The sequence below is a fragment of the Myotis nattereri genome (assembly GCF_964212035.1).
Source record: "Myotis nattereri genome assembly, chromosome: 12".
Classification (NCBI taxonomy): Eukaryota; Metazoa; Chordata; class Mammalia; order Chiroptera; family Vespertilionidae; genus Myotis; species Myotis nattereri.
This window is the reverse complement of record NC_138087.1, coordinates 74,286,209-74,300,038: the sequence shown is the minus strand read 5'-3', so window position 1 is coordinate 74,300,038 and position 13,830 is coordinate 74,286,209. Positions and strand designations below refer to the sequence as shown.

The 13,830-nt window shown below is 41.8% G+C and overlaps 1 protein-coding gene across 1 annotated transcript in view; it reads left to right on the top strand.

Moving 5' to 3' along the window:
• DENND1A (DENN domain containing 1A) overlaps nt 1-13,830 on the top strand; it is a 465,733-nt gene that overhangs the window by 270,383 nt on the left and 181,520 nt on the right. The window contains exon 11 of the mRNA XM_081104118.1: nt 5,311-5,356. Within this exon, the coding sequence (XP_080960244.1) occupies nt 5,311-5,356 (46 nt within the window). The remainder of the gene's footprint in view (nt 1-5,310; nt 5,357-13,830) is intronic.

Sequence of the window (13,830 nt, the reverse complement as noted above, 5' to 3'; positions counted from 1 at the left end):
CAAGGGAACATAATTAAGAGCGCTCAAGTTATCTGGAGGAAAGGAATTAAACAAATTGTGAAAGTGCCGTAATAATGTACAGGGACTGCAGCGCCATTAATAAGTCTGCAGCATCCATATTCATGCCTGATCATTGCTGTGAATGAACTCATGCTGTAGGACTTACCTGGGAGAGAAATGGTATATATTCCACGCCCAGAGTTCATAGGATTGGGTGAATATCTCCCTTGGTAACTCAGCACTGCCTTCTTTCCTTTGCCTGAAATACTGAGTGTGTGCTGTAGGGCACCTTGAACACAGCATGTGCTTTCAGTCCAACAGCCCTAAATTTGAATATGGCTCTACTGTTTGCTAGCTGTGTGACCTTGGGCAAGTTACTTTACCTTTCTGAGCCTGTTTCCCATTCTGAAAATGTGGAAAATAGTGCTTGAGAATTATGGATAAGTAATGCATTGAAGCAGCTGGGCCAGTAGCTCAATAAATATGAGGTCCTTTTCCCATTAAGAGGATTCAAACTGAACATACATTTCAGGTAAAGGTCATCATATTGTCACTGCTTGACACCAGCAATGGAACCCCTTTCCTTTGCAGGAGAGAAGGGAAAAAAAATGGCTTTTACTCTTCCAGGATGTAACTGATGAAGTCAGTACAATACTTCCCAGAGAACAAAGGCCTAGTACAGATATCCCCCAATCTGCTATTCAGAGATGTAAGTGGTACCCCACAATCGCTGTTAGCCACGGGTAGTGGTGACATAATTTTCATGGCCTGCCTATGCATGGACTTGGTCATACTGTTAATATTATCACCACTTTAATGATGTGTGTTATTGGTTCTGTACATGTTGTGTCTAATTGTCGTTTAAAATGTCTGCAAAATTGCACTGAGATTCTGCATTGAAATGTAAAGTCGCTGTGAATGCTGAAAGGTACCAGAGCAGAGAATACAGTGTTTTTTTGCTATTAGTGAAACAGATATCTGCATTCATATTTTCTTGAAAAGCAACAAACAAGTTCTTTCTGGGACCTAGTAAAGGACGATAGTTTTTAGTAGATGAAGTTTTAATTATGTTTTGTTACCGAGATACCCTTGAGAAAACGTGGACATCTTGATGACTCTGAATCAGAAAATGATTCAGGTGAGTCGGACTCTGAATGTGAAGAGCTTTTTTAGGAATAGCTTAACTCATTTTGCTCTATTTTCCTTTTAATGTGTGCCGAAGAGTGATAAGTACTTTTTAAAATTTGTCATCCTACATGATAAGAAAGTAATAAATCAGTTTACTTGGTAGTCTTTGCCTTCTTGGTAGTACATAAAATCAAGAGTAAGTGCCTGGCCAGAGTGGCTCAGTTCGTTGAGCATTGTCCTATGCGCTGAGAGGTTGCCAGTTCGATTCCCGGTCAGGGCACAACCTGGGTTGTGGGTTTGATTCCCCAATCAGGGAGCATTTAGAAGCCAACCAATTAATGTTTCTCTCTTGCTCTCATCAATGTTTCTCTCCTCTCCCCTCCCCTTCCTTCCTGCCTCTAAGCATGTCCTCAGGTGAGGATTGTTTTTTAAAAGAGTAAATGTTGCCATCTGAAGAAAGTGATAAACAACCCTACTGAACTCAGTAAGTAGACAGGTGACAGGGGAGTGTGCTGGGAGTGAGAAACCCATGTGTAGAGAGGATGCAGGTCTAGCACCCCACATTCATCATGGAGTCTCAACCATCCTCACCAAGGTTTGCCATTTATCCATCAGAACCAGGCAGGAACAGAAAACCATTCTTTTGGCAATAAGAAAATGGGTCCAGAGGTGCTATCCACGCCAGAGGCTTAGAGATAACCCGTTTGGACATGATGACAGTCACTTACTGAGCCTACCATGTGCTGCTCCTCTGGTAGGCGCTTTATTGGTTATCTCTAATCCCTGCAACAGTCCTGAAGATTTCCACTGGGGCAGGTATTACTGTTTTAGAAAACACACTGCCAAAATATAACAAAAGATGTAACAAGCAGCCCTGCCCTTTGACTTAGTAATTCCATGTTTGGGAATTCGTGCACATGACGTTGTTTTTCATTGAATGTAACTTATAATGAAAAGATGGAAGGGACTTAATGTCTAATTCTAGGAATAGGGTTCAATAAATTATGTACATCTATACTTCGTGGAATATTACACAGTTTTAAAAATAATAATCACAATTATTTTATAAAATATGGGAAATGTTAATGTAGCCAAGGAGAAAACAATAAAATGCATGCAACTCTATAATTTCAAAGATATAAAAATGTTTGTTAACGTGGCCAATATTGTGGGAGAATAATATAAAAATAAAAGTAGTTGTGTTAAGATGACATGATAATGGGTGAGTGATTTTTTTCCCCCCAAGAAAAACTTCTCTCGGCAATAAAAAGCCATAGAAAACTTGTTTCAAAGAAAATGAGTCAGTAGCAGCAATGATTATTGAGATATATTGAGAATAGAAATTGTTTTCAGAACACACCTAGAACTACCCAGTTACATATATACTACTTTGAGATGTTAAGGAGATTCTGGGTTTCTTTTTTTTTTCCCCTTCTTCCCACTTGGAATTTGTAATTAGTATATCTGCAGAGCAAAAATCCAGTAGATTCAGGGAAGTGTTTGAGGCTTTGTAAGCAAAGGACAACAATGTAAAAGGTATTTGTCTAAATTTGCATTTGTATAAAACATGGAGCTGCTGTGATTTCAGAATAAATGTGTTTTAAATATTTTCTAAATACAGAGCTGTTGCAGCCCTAACAATACTTGGCTAAGAAACTACATTTCTATGATAGGCCATTGTTACTCCTTGGAAAATAATTGGGTTTTTAAAAAGGCCCCCTTACCAATACTGAGGAATGTGTCCACTTTGTCCCTTCTTGCATCTGCAGTGCTTTCTGTAAGACTCCTCTTCCTCTCTTTCAGGATATCGTTGTTTTTTATTGCAGGACAAAAGGGCATGGCATTAAAACCGACATATTTAGAATTCTAGAAAATGTTTCTTTTTCAGATAAGAGCCTGTGTTTGTGTTGAATTATACAGAGTCTTTTGCTGTACGTGTTTATTTTCACTGCTTTCTCACAATTGTTGGAATGTTTTTTTCTGTGCATTAATTCATTGATTGGAATTTCAGTTTAGAAATACTAATTAAAACTCAGCATCGTTGGTCAATTGCAGTATCAAATGTAGGAGCTAGAAAAGTTGATAAAGATTTGATTAAACATTATGGATTTTTTTTCTCCCTTCTATGTGTTAGGCTGTGCTCTGGACACATTAACAAGTGGCCATTTTTCTGGAATTCTGCACTCTTCCTGCTTCCTTTCATTATATTAGGCAAGGTTCCACTAGATGAGACATTTGTACTCCTAAGACTTCCTGCCAGGGTTCAGACTTTGTATTTTTGACATTGAAGCTGTCGTTTTCCTGAAGCTACTTAATTAGAAACACATTCATTTCAGTGTACACTGGAAAAAACTTGGACAGCAGAGCCAGGCACACTGGGAAGTTTGAGCATTTGTGTAGCTGGCAGCTACACTAATGGTTTACAGTTTAAGGGGAAAAAATATCGTAGGGCATTTCCTTGCCCCTGGAAGCGAAGAGAAGCTGAATGTGCACAGCAGATACCTATTTTTAAAAGAGAGAAGAGGAAGAAAGAAAAAAGACAACTCCACTTTCACTGCAGTTGTGTATATAATTCTTTCTTCAGCTATTGTCAAATACAAAAGTCTTCTAGGAGAATAGTTCCCAAACTGTGCTGCTAATATTCAAGTCTGTTTTACAGGCTTCCAAGATATATTACTGCTGAGATCTTAGTAAGGAGGACATTTTATATTCTGGGGAACGATTTTTGCTTGAAGAATTTTATTTGTCAAATGGTAATGAGGGAATTGTGCCCTTTCTTATTTTTAAATGTTTGAGCAATTTTAAAATGCACAACTGATGTTTTAGAACCTTCATTGCCTATCCATTGCTTCAGGATAAAAGCCTAAACTCCTTAGTATTAAATTGGAAGCAAACCTCTCCTTTCTCATTTCTTACCACTCCGTGTTTCCCCAACCCTGTCTCCAAGAAAGCCAGCCTGCAGGTCTGCTCCCACTCTCCCAGCTGCCCCAGAGGAAAGGTACCTGGTCACCTCAGTCTGAGCCAGATATCTTATCTCTAGGCTCATAAAATACCCTTTGCACCTTTCACAGGATGTATCACACTGGAGGGACATAGAAAAATTGTCAGTCGCTCCCTCCCTCCTTACTCCTTGACCTCCATCCCCTACCCCCAAGAAAAAGGCCGTGTAGGAGGTGGGCCTGGGGATTTTAGGTTTGGTATTACAAAGTCTGTATGGCCCAGAGGAAGAGACTTTGAAGTCAAATTCTAGGTTTTCCATTTACTTTGTTCTGTGGCTTTAGATAAACTCTCTGGACCTGTCTCCTCATTTGTAAAATGGAGATAATACCTACCTTGTATAGTTATTGTGTGGATTAGGAAGATAAATATGAGCTTCCTTATATAATGCTCAGCACATTTGTCATTGGTAAGTAACATCATAAGTGATAATGGTGGGGGGGGGGGAGGGGGAAAGGGGGTGCACAGAATCCTGAAACCAAAGAAAGTCAATCCATGATGCCCAGGCTTTCAGACTTTTGGAGTTGGGTTATGGCCTCCTGCTCAGTCTCCAGCTTAGGAGCCCACTGCCCCATGAGTGACGTCATGGGAAGGGGTTTTGTGAACTGTAGTGTCATCCAATGGCCTGTGTGCAGTTGGGGAGGAGGTGCTTACTGGTTGCTCTCTATGTGCCTTTTCAAATCAGAGTGGACAGTTAGATCACATCTCTTGATGGCAGAAGGAAACAGCAAATAAAAAATCATTCTTTATTCAACCTTGTTAACTGCTTTTCCTATTATAATTGTGGCAATAATAGTTCCCATTTGTATGAGGAACTGTACTAATCACTCGATGTATATTTTCTCTCGTTCTGATAGCAACCTCTACCAGTTTGCTTCTAACATCCCATTTTAAAGATGAGGCAGCTGAGACCAGGCAGTTGCCTAGCTGCTATTTTAGGGACTAACGCCAGAGTCAGTCCTTCCTGCCACCCGTGCGGCTTCCAGTGCTGCCTGCATTTTGAAATTCTTCTGAAGTTTCTAGGCTTGGGAACAAAATGTCACATTAGGATTTTTGTTGTGAAAGGAAATGTAACTGTGCATACGTTTATTAAAACAGTTTTTCTCCAAATAGTGAACCATCTGTAATTTTCTGTTGGAAGCAACAGACATTAAAGCAGCTGTGTGTCTCTGTTTCTCTTCACAGTGCTCCCATGCCCTACCTCATAGGAATCCATTTAAGTTTAATGGAGGTAAGTTGGCACCTTTCCTCCCTACATCTCCCTACTTGGCTGTTTTGTTTTGAAAAGACACAGTGTTTGAATTCACAGCTCTCCACGTGGGAGCCTGTGGAAGCAGCGCTTGGTGCACAATGCCCTCTCAGGGGCACAGAGCTGAGCGGTCCGCTTAGACCCTTTCCACTGGGCCCTTGTTCCAGTGTTTGTCCTCTCTGCATGGAGATTGTCTGTTTTCATGGGTGAGGGAGCGAAGTTCCAAGAGGCAGCAGGAAAAAGGTCCTCAAGGGTTTGAACAAGGGAAGGGAAATGATTTGCTTTTCAAAATGATGTTTATTCTAAACCACTACAACAGTGTTACATTTTTTATTGTAGAAAATGTGGTGTAAAAATATAGAGAAGTATAAAGAGGAAAATTAAAATTATCCAAAATTCCATTATTCTAAATTCAACCAGTTAGCATTTTACTGCTCTTCCTCCTACTCTTTATTTTATGAATATATATTTTGTATAAATGTACCTAATTGATATGTGTTTTATATAGTTTTGTTTTTATGTGTCACTTAATTTTATGGCATGGGGATTTCAACATGTTTTTATTTATTCTCAATAAGAATCATTTTCAGTTTGCTACCTGTCATTCCACGGTTTGGATATATCACAACTTAACCATTTTCTGTTATTCTAGGACATTTAGGTTGTTTATACATTTTCACTAATATAAGTCGCATTTCAGTGAGCATCTTGATGCATAAGGTTTTATCTGCATTTTACTTAGTTTCTTAGCATAGAACCCGTAATGTAGAAATGCTTGGTCAAAGCTATGACTGATGACAGATTGCTTTCTGCATGGCTGTACCAATTAGATAGCAGTTCTTTTAAAGGACTTATCTGGGCTTTTGTGAGTGCCATTGATTTGTAGATATGAACCCCAAGCTTTTCCCTCCTCGGGAGAGAGCTTAAATTTGTACTAGAGCAAAATGGGGTGGGAGGTGGGGGGCTTGCCTATTTTGCACAGGAGATAAGCTCTCAGCGGAAAAATCTAAAGCCATATCCGTCTGTGATGATGCTTTGCATGTCTTAAAGGAAGTGCTACTTCTCTTCTTCTGTTCCCTTCATTTCACGTCGACGAGGACCACCTGCTTCTTCGCTAACTGTTGCACACTGTGCTATTGTGCTTACGAAAATGAAACAAGTTGGTTATCGAAAAACCTGTTTGTTTGACATTGAGAATCTTGATCAAAATAGACCACAGAAATCTGCTCAAATTTCTAATTTGACAGGACGGCCATGTGGCTCCTACATTCTGTTAACAGTTCCTCCTTGTCATCACCCAGCCCTGAGCACATACAGTACACAGTTTATGGACTATCTTGGGTAGTGTATTTAGATCAGATTGAAGAGATTTCTTGGGTGTTTTACCTTTGTTTGTCAAATTCGGGGGTGTATTTAAAGCTCCTGTGTGAAAATTTTAAATTGAACACCTTCTAATAGGCCGTCAGTGCCAATTGTTACAGAGTTTGAAACACTAATCTAAATACCATTTGGTCTGTTGGAGTGCACAGCTCCTTTCTGCCTCTCCTCCTGCCCACCAGACTGTGCTAGCAAGGCTGCATCAGATTCCTTTCATTCCTGGTAACATCAGCATTGTCCAAGTTTCTAGTTTCTGCCTGCTTTTCTTCTGCACATGCCTGCCCTCCGTCATCTTGCTTAAGGCTTTCTGTTTCAGCTATCAAGGTAATGTCAGTCACTCTCAGCTGTGATTCTAACTAGCATGGCTCTCTCTGACCACAGGTCCAAGCGTTTCAAGCACCAATTGAACTTCACCTAGGTTTGCTACAGACGTCTCAAACTCAGTGTTTTACACACACACACACACACACACACACACACACACATCCCCCCCTTCCGGTGTTCCCAGTCCCTGTGAATGGTGCCAATGCCGGCAAAGTCACCAAAGTGGGTCACACTGAGCACGGCTGAGTACTCCTCTTCCTTGTTCTTTCTAAATAGGTACCAGCTCTCTGACATGTCTCTCGCCGTGTTCCTTCCTTACTGCCTTCATTGACTTTTTATTTGCTTTTCTTGGATTCTTGCAAAGCCTTATTCATTCATCTGCTTAGCAAAATGAAAGCCTCTTAGGTTCCAGACATTTTTATCGGTCCTGGAGGTATGAAGGAAAATATAAAATCCAGTTCATAGTCCCGGCATTTAGTGGGTTGACTTCTACTGGCTCACTCTACCTTTAGTGGCCCTCCTGCCAGTCTTGCTCTGCACCACCCCTGAGTCTGCTCAGTCCCTTTGCTGCTGCCAAGCCTGCTGTCCTCTCAGTGTCCCTTGTTAGCCAGTGTGCTCACCGATCCTAGCCATCTCCACATTCCCACACCTCTGCATGGCTAAGTCCTGCCCTTCTCTAGCTCTTTCAAGAAATCCTCCCATTTTGTCATCGTCTTTCTCTTACTGTCCCTCTTGCTCTGGGTGGTAGATGTTTGCTTCCCCAATCCTCTTCACCATCCCTTGGAGCATGAGTTCTTTGGGAACAAGGACTGTGTTTTATTTATCGTGGTGTCCTCAGCAGCTGTCAGGGCACCAGGCAGGTGCTTTCAGAAAAGAAGGATGAGTGAATGCCTGGGAAGCTGAATTCGGAGCACATGTAGAGCCCTCCAATAGGCATCAAAGTTTTCGGAGAACCCAGCAAAGATGGACAGAGTACATTATTTTACTTTCATATGATTGTAAGTAACTTAAAAGAATGCCTTTTGTTTATAAAACATGAGATGCAAAATATGCATAATTTTTTAAACTAGCACTTGCGACGGAGTTTTGCACTTAGGTGAGTGGGAGTGAGTCGACTCTGCTCAGCCTTTGAGAAGCTTTAAGTGAGAAGATTCGGGAAGCACTGGCCAAGATAAACCTTAGTTCTGTCAATTAGCTAGAGTAAGGGGGAATTTGCCATGCTCAACTCCTGCGTGGTCAGCTCAAAAAAAAAAAAAGAAGAAAAATAGTAGTAGACCACATTTGAAGCCAGCTATGACACTTTCTGAACAAAGTAGCATTTCCTGGGTGTGCTGGGCAACCATGAACTTCCAGTCTTGGAATTTAGTCTTTTCATCGCCTCCTGTGGATTTAACTCAAACTCGGGCGGTCTAGTCGTGCTTTTTGATTGGGTTTATGTGGTTCTATATACCCTTCAAATGAGAGGGCTGCTTCCTGTGAGATTTCTTCCAGGAACTATGGGCTGTAATACTGGGGGAGGAGCTTGTACCTAGGGCCACAGGAGACCTGTCTAAGGAAGGAGCTTGGGAAGGCCCATCTCCTCCCACATTCTAGTTTTCTTACTGGCAATTCAGCAAGAGGCTTATTTTTGACTGTCTTGTTATTTTTTTCTTGAAAGCTATAGGCACCTTATTATGCCTTTGCATATGTGCCAGAATTTTTTAAACTTCAAATGAATGTGGCAGATGTTCATAAAAGTTTAGAAAAAGCTACCATAGGAAGACTTTTTAACCATTTTTATGACACTCAAATTTGTTTCACAAAAAGAAATATAAGTTATAACCTAGTGTTCTCAAAATACGACTTTTTTGAAAAAAGGTTATTTTGGGGAAAGACCTAATTCCAGTCTTAATGCTCTTACAGGAGGCCCTTTGCTGTTAAATGGTAACCCCATCCTCTTACAGAGCCTGCCTTCCTTGTAAAGTTGCACGTATATAGCTCATCATCGTTCTTATCCCTCCTTCTGCCTTTTTATATCGTTCTTTCATTTAAGCAAACATTAATTGGAGTCTAGTGGTAAGTTAGCAGGATAGCCAAGGATCTTGGCATAGACCTAGTTTCTTCTTGGAGAGAATAATCATGTTAGCTGGCAGCTAGGAAATACCAAAATGTGGCCTGATTACACAGTGACTGTTTCCTTTTATTCTCTCGACCTCAGTTTAGTTTAGGAATGTTTCTGTAGCCCCTCTTCTGTGCCATGTCTGGTAGCATGTGCTTCTCCTCTTTGATAAATGAAGACCTTCCTTTCTAAGCCTCACAAACAATGCTTGGTGCACAGGCCTCAGAGTGACCTCAGGGTATTTTATATCGTTCCTGGTGATACAAAGATTAAGAAGGAGGACGGAGAGGTGGAAGCAATGACACAGTTCCAGACAGAGGCTCAGCTTTGTCTGTAAATGAAACTCCACCTACACAGAAGCAGCAAGCAGTGAAGGGAGCCGGTCAGCAGGAGGGTTCGGGATTCTGGCTCCCCTACCTCCTGCTTGCATGACCTTAAGCAAGGTCATTGACCGCTGAGCTTTTTTCTCACCTGTAAAACGAGGGCAATGGCTATACCTCCCCTATGGGGTTGTTGGAGGATACGGTGAGATAATGATTATCAGTACCTGGCACCTAAAGAATTCAACAAAGGCCAACAATCATTGCAGTTTTTATTTTGTCAATGCCCTGAAAGCCACTTACATTATTAAGTTGATGGCTTTAAAATTGTGTTTCAGGACTTTTAGGTTCTGGGGATCATTGTTATCATTCTCATTTCCTGGGGAAAGAGAATTCGAACAAAACTGTTTTGTGCCTGCCCTGTTTCCTCCATGTTTGCAGGGCTGTACCAGGAATGGGTGTGACACTTTTGTAGAACTTGATAAATTTACTAGCAGTCTCCTGTTTGCCCACCCCCTGCTGTAAATAAGGCATGGTACTTTATCTCTCTGTATCTTGATTTCTTCATCTGTAATAGCAGCCAGTACCCACCTTTTAGGATTTTGATGAGGCTTATGTAAATGAGCCCTGTGTATGTCCAGCATAGCCCAGTGTCTGGCCTGCAGTCGGTGTGCAGTAAGCATCCCTTCGACAGTCATATTTTGAGAGCCTTCTGTGTGCCAGCCATCGCCTCGTACTATGAGTCTATATACAATAGTGAATGTGACATAATCCCACCTTCACAGAGGTGTGTCTAGAGCAGGTGTAAACAAGTAGAAAGAATTGCAGTGAATTTGGGATGCCATAGGCTCTGGTAGGGCAGACACTGAACCTGGCCTTGAGGGCTGTGCCTCTCAGAGGAAGGGAATGCCTAAACTGACATCTAATATTAATAAGAATTCAGCCAGGGGAACAGGTAGTGGCATCTACAAAGACTTAAAGTGTTGCCCATGGAGTTTTCCAAGGAGTTTTCCAGGAAGTATGAGTAGTTCAGTGTCAGATAGGAACATAAGTATGAAGGGAGAGAGGAGAGCTGAGGCAGGCAGGCAAGGGCCAGCCATCCAGGGCCTTGTAAGCCGTGTTAAAGAGTCTGAACTTTATAGGGCAATGGAGAGCCATTGAAGAGTGTAAATAGGGGAGGGACATGGTCAGGCCTTCTCCTTCTGGGCCATTAGAAACCCAGTCCTTCCATATAAAATGCTTGGAAACTGCTTAACCATGTTAATAAAGTAAGTTGATATTTGTAAAGATCAAGGTAATTCTTAAGTAAATTACACACCATGACCACGTATATAAAATTCAGATGTGTTAGCGTCCCAAACCCAAGCTTCCGAATGGTTCCCTTGCTACCAAGTCATGGCAGAGTGTTTTTAGTGATGGCTTTCTTCAAGGTTTTAAGCACCACTTTTACTAGATTCTGACTTTTCCTCTCTGTTTCCAAGTACTTTTTATGAATCAGATATTTTTTCTACAGCCCAGTTTGAGGATATAAATTTAGGCTATATACTAAGTGATAGTTCCAGGCAATAGGAACAGGGGGAGTGAGACCCAGGTACATTCTGCACAGGCTCACTACCCCTCCCCCCACCCCCACCCAGTGCAATTTCAGGAAGCCTGTGACAGGTGCACGCAGACCCAGGCCAAGTTCACAGCAGTCCTCTCCCTCTGTCACCATCCGTATCTGGGAAGGCTTACCTGGGGCTCTTGGAGCTAATTTTGCAGATGCACCAACTGCTTCCAACAGCACTGAGCCACCATCCAGGCACAGCATCCAGGTGCCGAGTCAAAGTTCCCTCTTGGTCTCTGGGATCCATATCTCCCCAACCCCCCAAGGAGAAAATCTTTAATCCTTCGTTTGTTTGGGGGGATATTTATTTTTAAACAATGTCATAGTGAGTGAAGAAGAGTGTTTCCTGCTTACCATTGCACCATTTTCATTGCAAGACTCCACCGGTAGACAGTGGCAAGATGCTGTGATTGGTCCAAAACTCTGAGCCAATACTATATTCCCTTATCAGTGGTGACTTGTTTATGTATCCTCACAAGAAGTGAAAAGTTGAGAGTTATTTGCTAGTGCTAATTAATTATGTTCCTGCTTTATATGATTAATTTGCATGAAAAATTCCACCTGGTAGTTTCGTCATAGGTTCATGGAGAGAGCTTCAGCAAGAAAGGGAGAGGGCTGGGAAGAAACTGACATGTGAGTCCTTGCTCAATCCAGACACTGTGTCAGGTACTTGACCTGTTTCACTTGTGAGCATTTCTCAGAATCTCCTAGGAGCTATCCATATTTGCAAATGGGGGACGCCAAAGCTCAGAGATGCAATATAAGTTGCATCCAAGCCCTCAGTCCTCTGAGCCTCTGCTCTGTGCACCCTCCCATCAGGCTGTGCGTATTATGCCAGCCCTGCCCCAGTTCTGGGCAGAGAGGCCCTTCCTTTGCCAGAGCTTTTCCTTCTCAGGGTGGCCTTAATGTCATGTACTGGGAGCTGAGGTGAGGAAAAGGAGTGCTCAAGTCTGGCAGCCTCCTATTTCTCTGGAGAAAAGCTCTGTGCACACTTATGACTGGGGCTGGGTTACTTAGCCTCTCTATGGCTCCATTCTTTCATCGGAAAAATTAAGATTATATTATCCATTTCAAAGAGTTGTGAGAATTAACTTACATAATGGATGTGAAGAGCTTTTTAAAGATGCCATACAAAACATTATTCTTCCCAATTGGTAATCTATATATATAAAAGCCTAAGCAACCGTTACGACCGGTCGACTGGTCGCTATGATGTGCACTGACCACCAGGGGGCAGATGCTCAATGCAGGAGCTGCCTCCTGGTGGTCAGTGTGCTCCCACAGCCAACCTCCTGCGGCCCCTCTCCCCAGCCAGCCGGCCCCAATCGGCCCTGATGGGGACTGGGCGAGATGGCCTCGATCAGCCCGATCACCAGCCAGGCCAAGGGACCCACCCGTGCATGAATTCGTATAAAAATAAGAGGCAAAGTTCAAATCAGTGGAACCCTGGCGTTTGCTTAATTATATAAAGAAAAAAGTGATTGGACAGTAAGTGGTTTGGTTTTGCTTGAGTTTCTTAGCATGTTATTTGTTATCCTGGAAATCATCACATGTGAGTCTGTCTCATCCAGAGCATTTGGAAGAAAAGCTGAGCAGCTCTGTTCACCTGAGGGTCTGGAGGTGGTCCTGCATCTCACCTGATGGGTTTCCCCTGGGCGCTCCCTCCTCTGTGTGTCTGCATTTCAGATGAGCGTGATCTTAAATGTCACTTACCCTATTGTTGAAATTAGTTAATATAAGACAATTTAAAGCTCTACTAGTAATTTATGTAATCAAAGGAATAAGTACTTCTGGCTGATTTCAGTATCTCTTGTAGCCAGTACATTTTCAGGCTAATTTGTTGTGATTGAAATGTTCTCTTGTGAGATGAGATGAGCCTCTGTTATATTTCAGAAAAACTGAGCAACATGTGAGGGAGAATCCCAGTAGAAAAAATGTGAAACCATTATTGATGCGTTTGTTTTCCAGTTATCCTATCATTACTTAGACAGTCGTCATATGTAAGTTCCATTTAGCAGTGTTAAAACGGACTTGAAAGAAAACGTAAAGTTTATCATTTGTTACAAGGAGAAGCTTGAACTAATCAAATTCCAGTCAGATGAAGATACAGAGTAGTGTATCTTCAGGACACTACGTAGCAGAATGGAAGGACTCTGGGCTCTATGTTATGTGGACCCAGATTCAAATTCTAGCCCCACCACTACCAGGTGACTTTGAACAACTCTTTGTTTAAATAGGAGATCAGTTTAGCGGGGGTAAAGGTTTGGTGACTGTCACACCGGTTGACCACTTTGTATAAATTACTATTATGTTATCCTCCTAAGAGATGCCGATTGGAAATACTGCACTTGAGCCATATGATTTCTAATTGTCACCCCTTTGAAGGAGATGCCAATTTTGCAGAAGGAACGTTAAGGTGCCTCTCAGAGCCTCAGACTCCTTGCTTATAAATGGGTAGGTTTCCCACTTCATAAGAGTTTTTAGTAAGGAGTAAATGAGCAAATTTGTCAGGTACCAAAAAAGTAAAAGTTATTATAGCAGTCCCCCTTATCCACGGGAGACACATTCTAAGGCCCCCAGTGGATGCCTGAAACCACAGATAGTCCTGAACCCTGTACAGGATTGGGCAAAAGTAGGTTTACAGTTGTATGTGAAACACAGTTTATGCTTGTATTATTATTAATTATTGCATTATTTTTCATATGAACAACTGTAAACTTTTACCCCACCC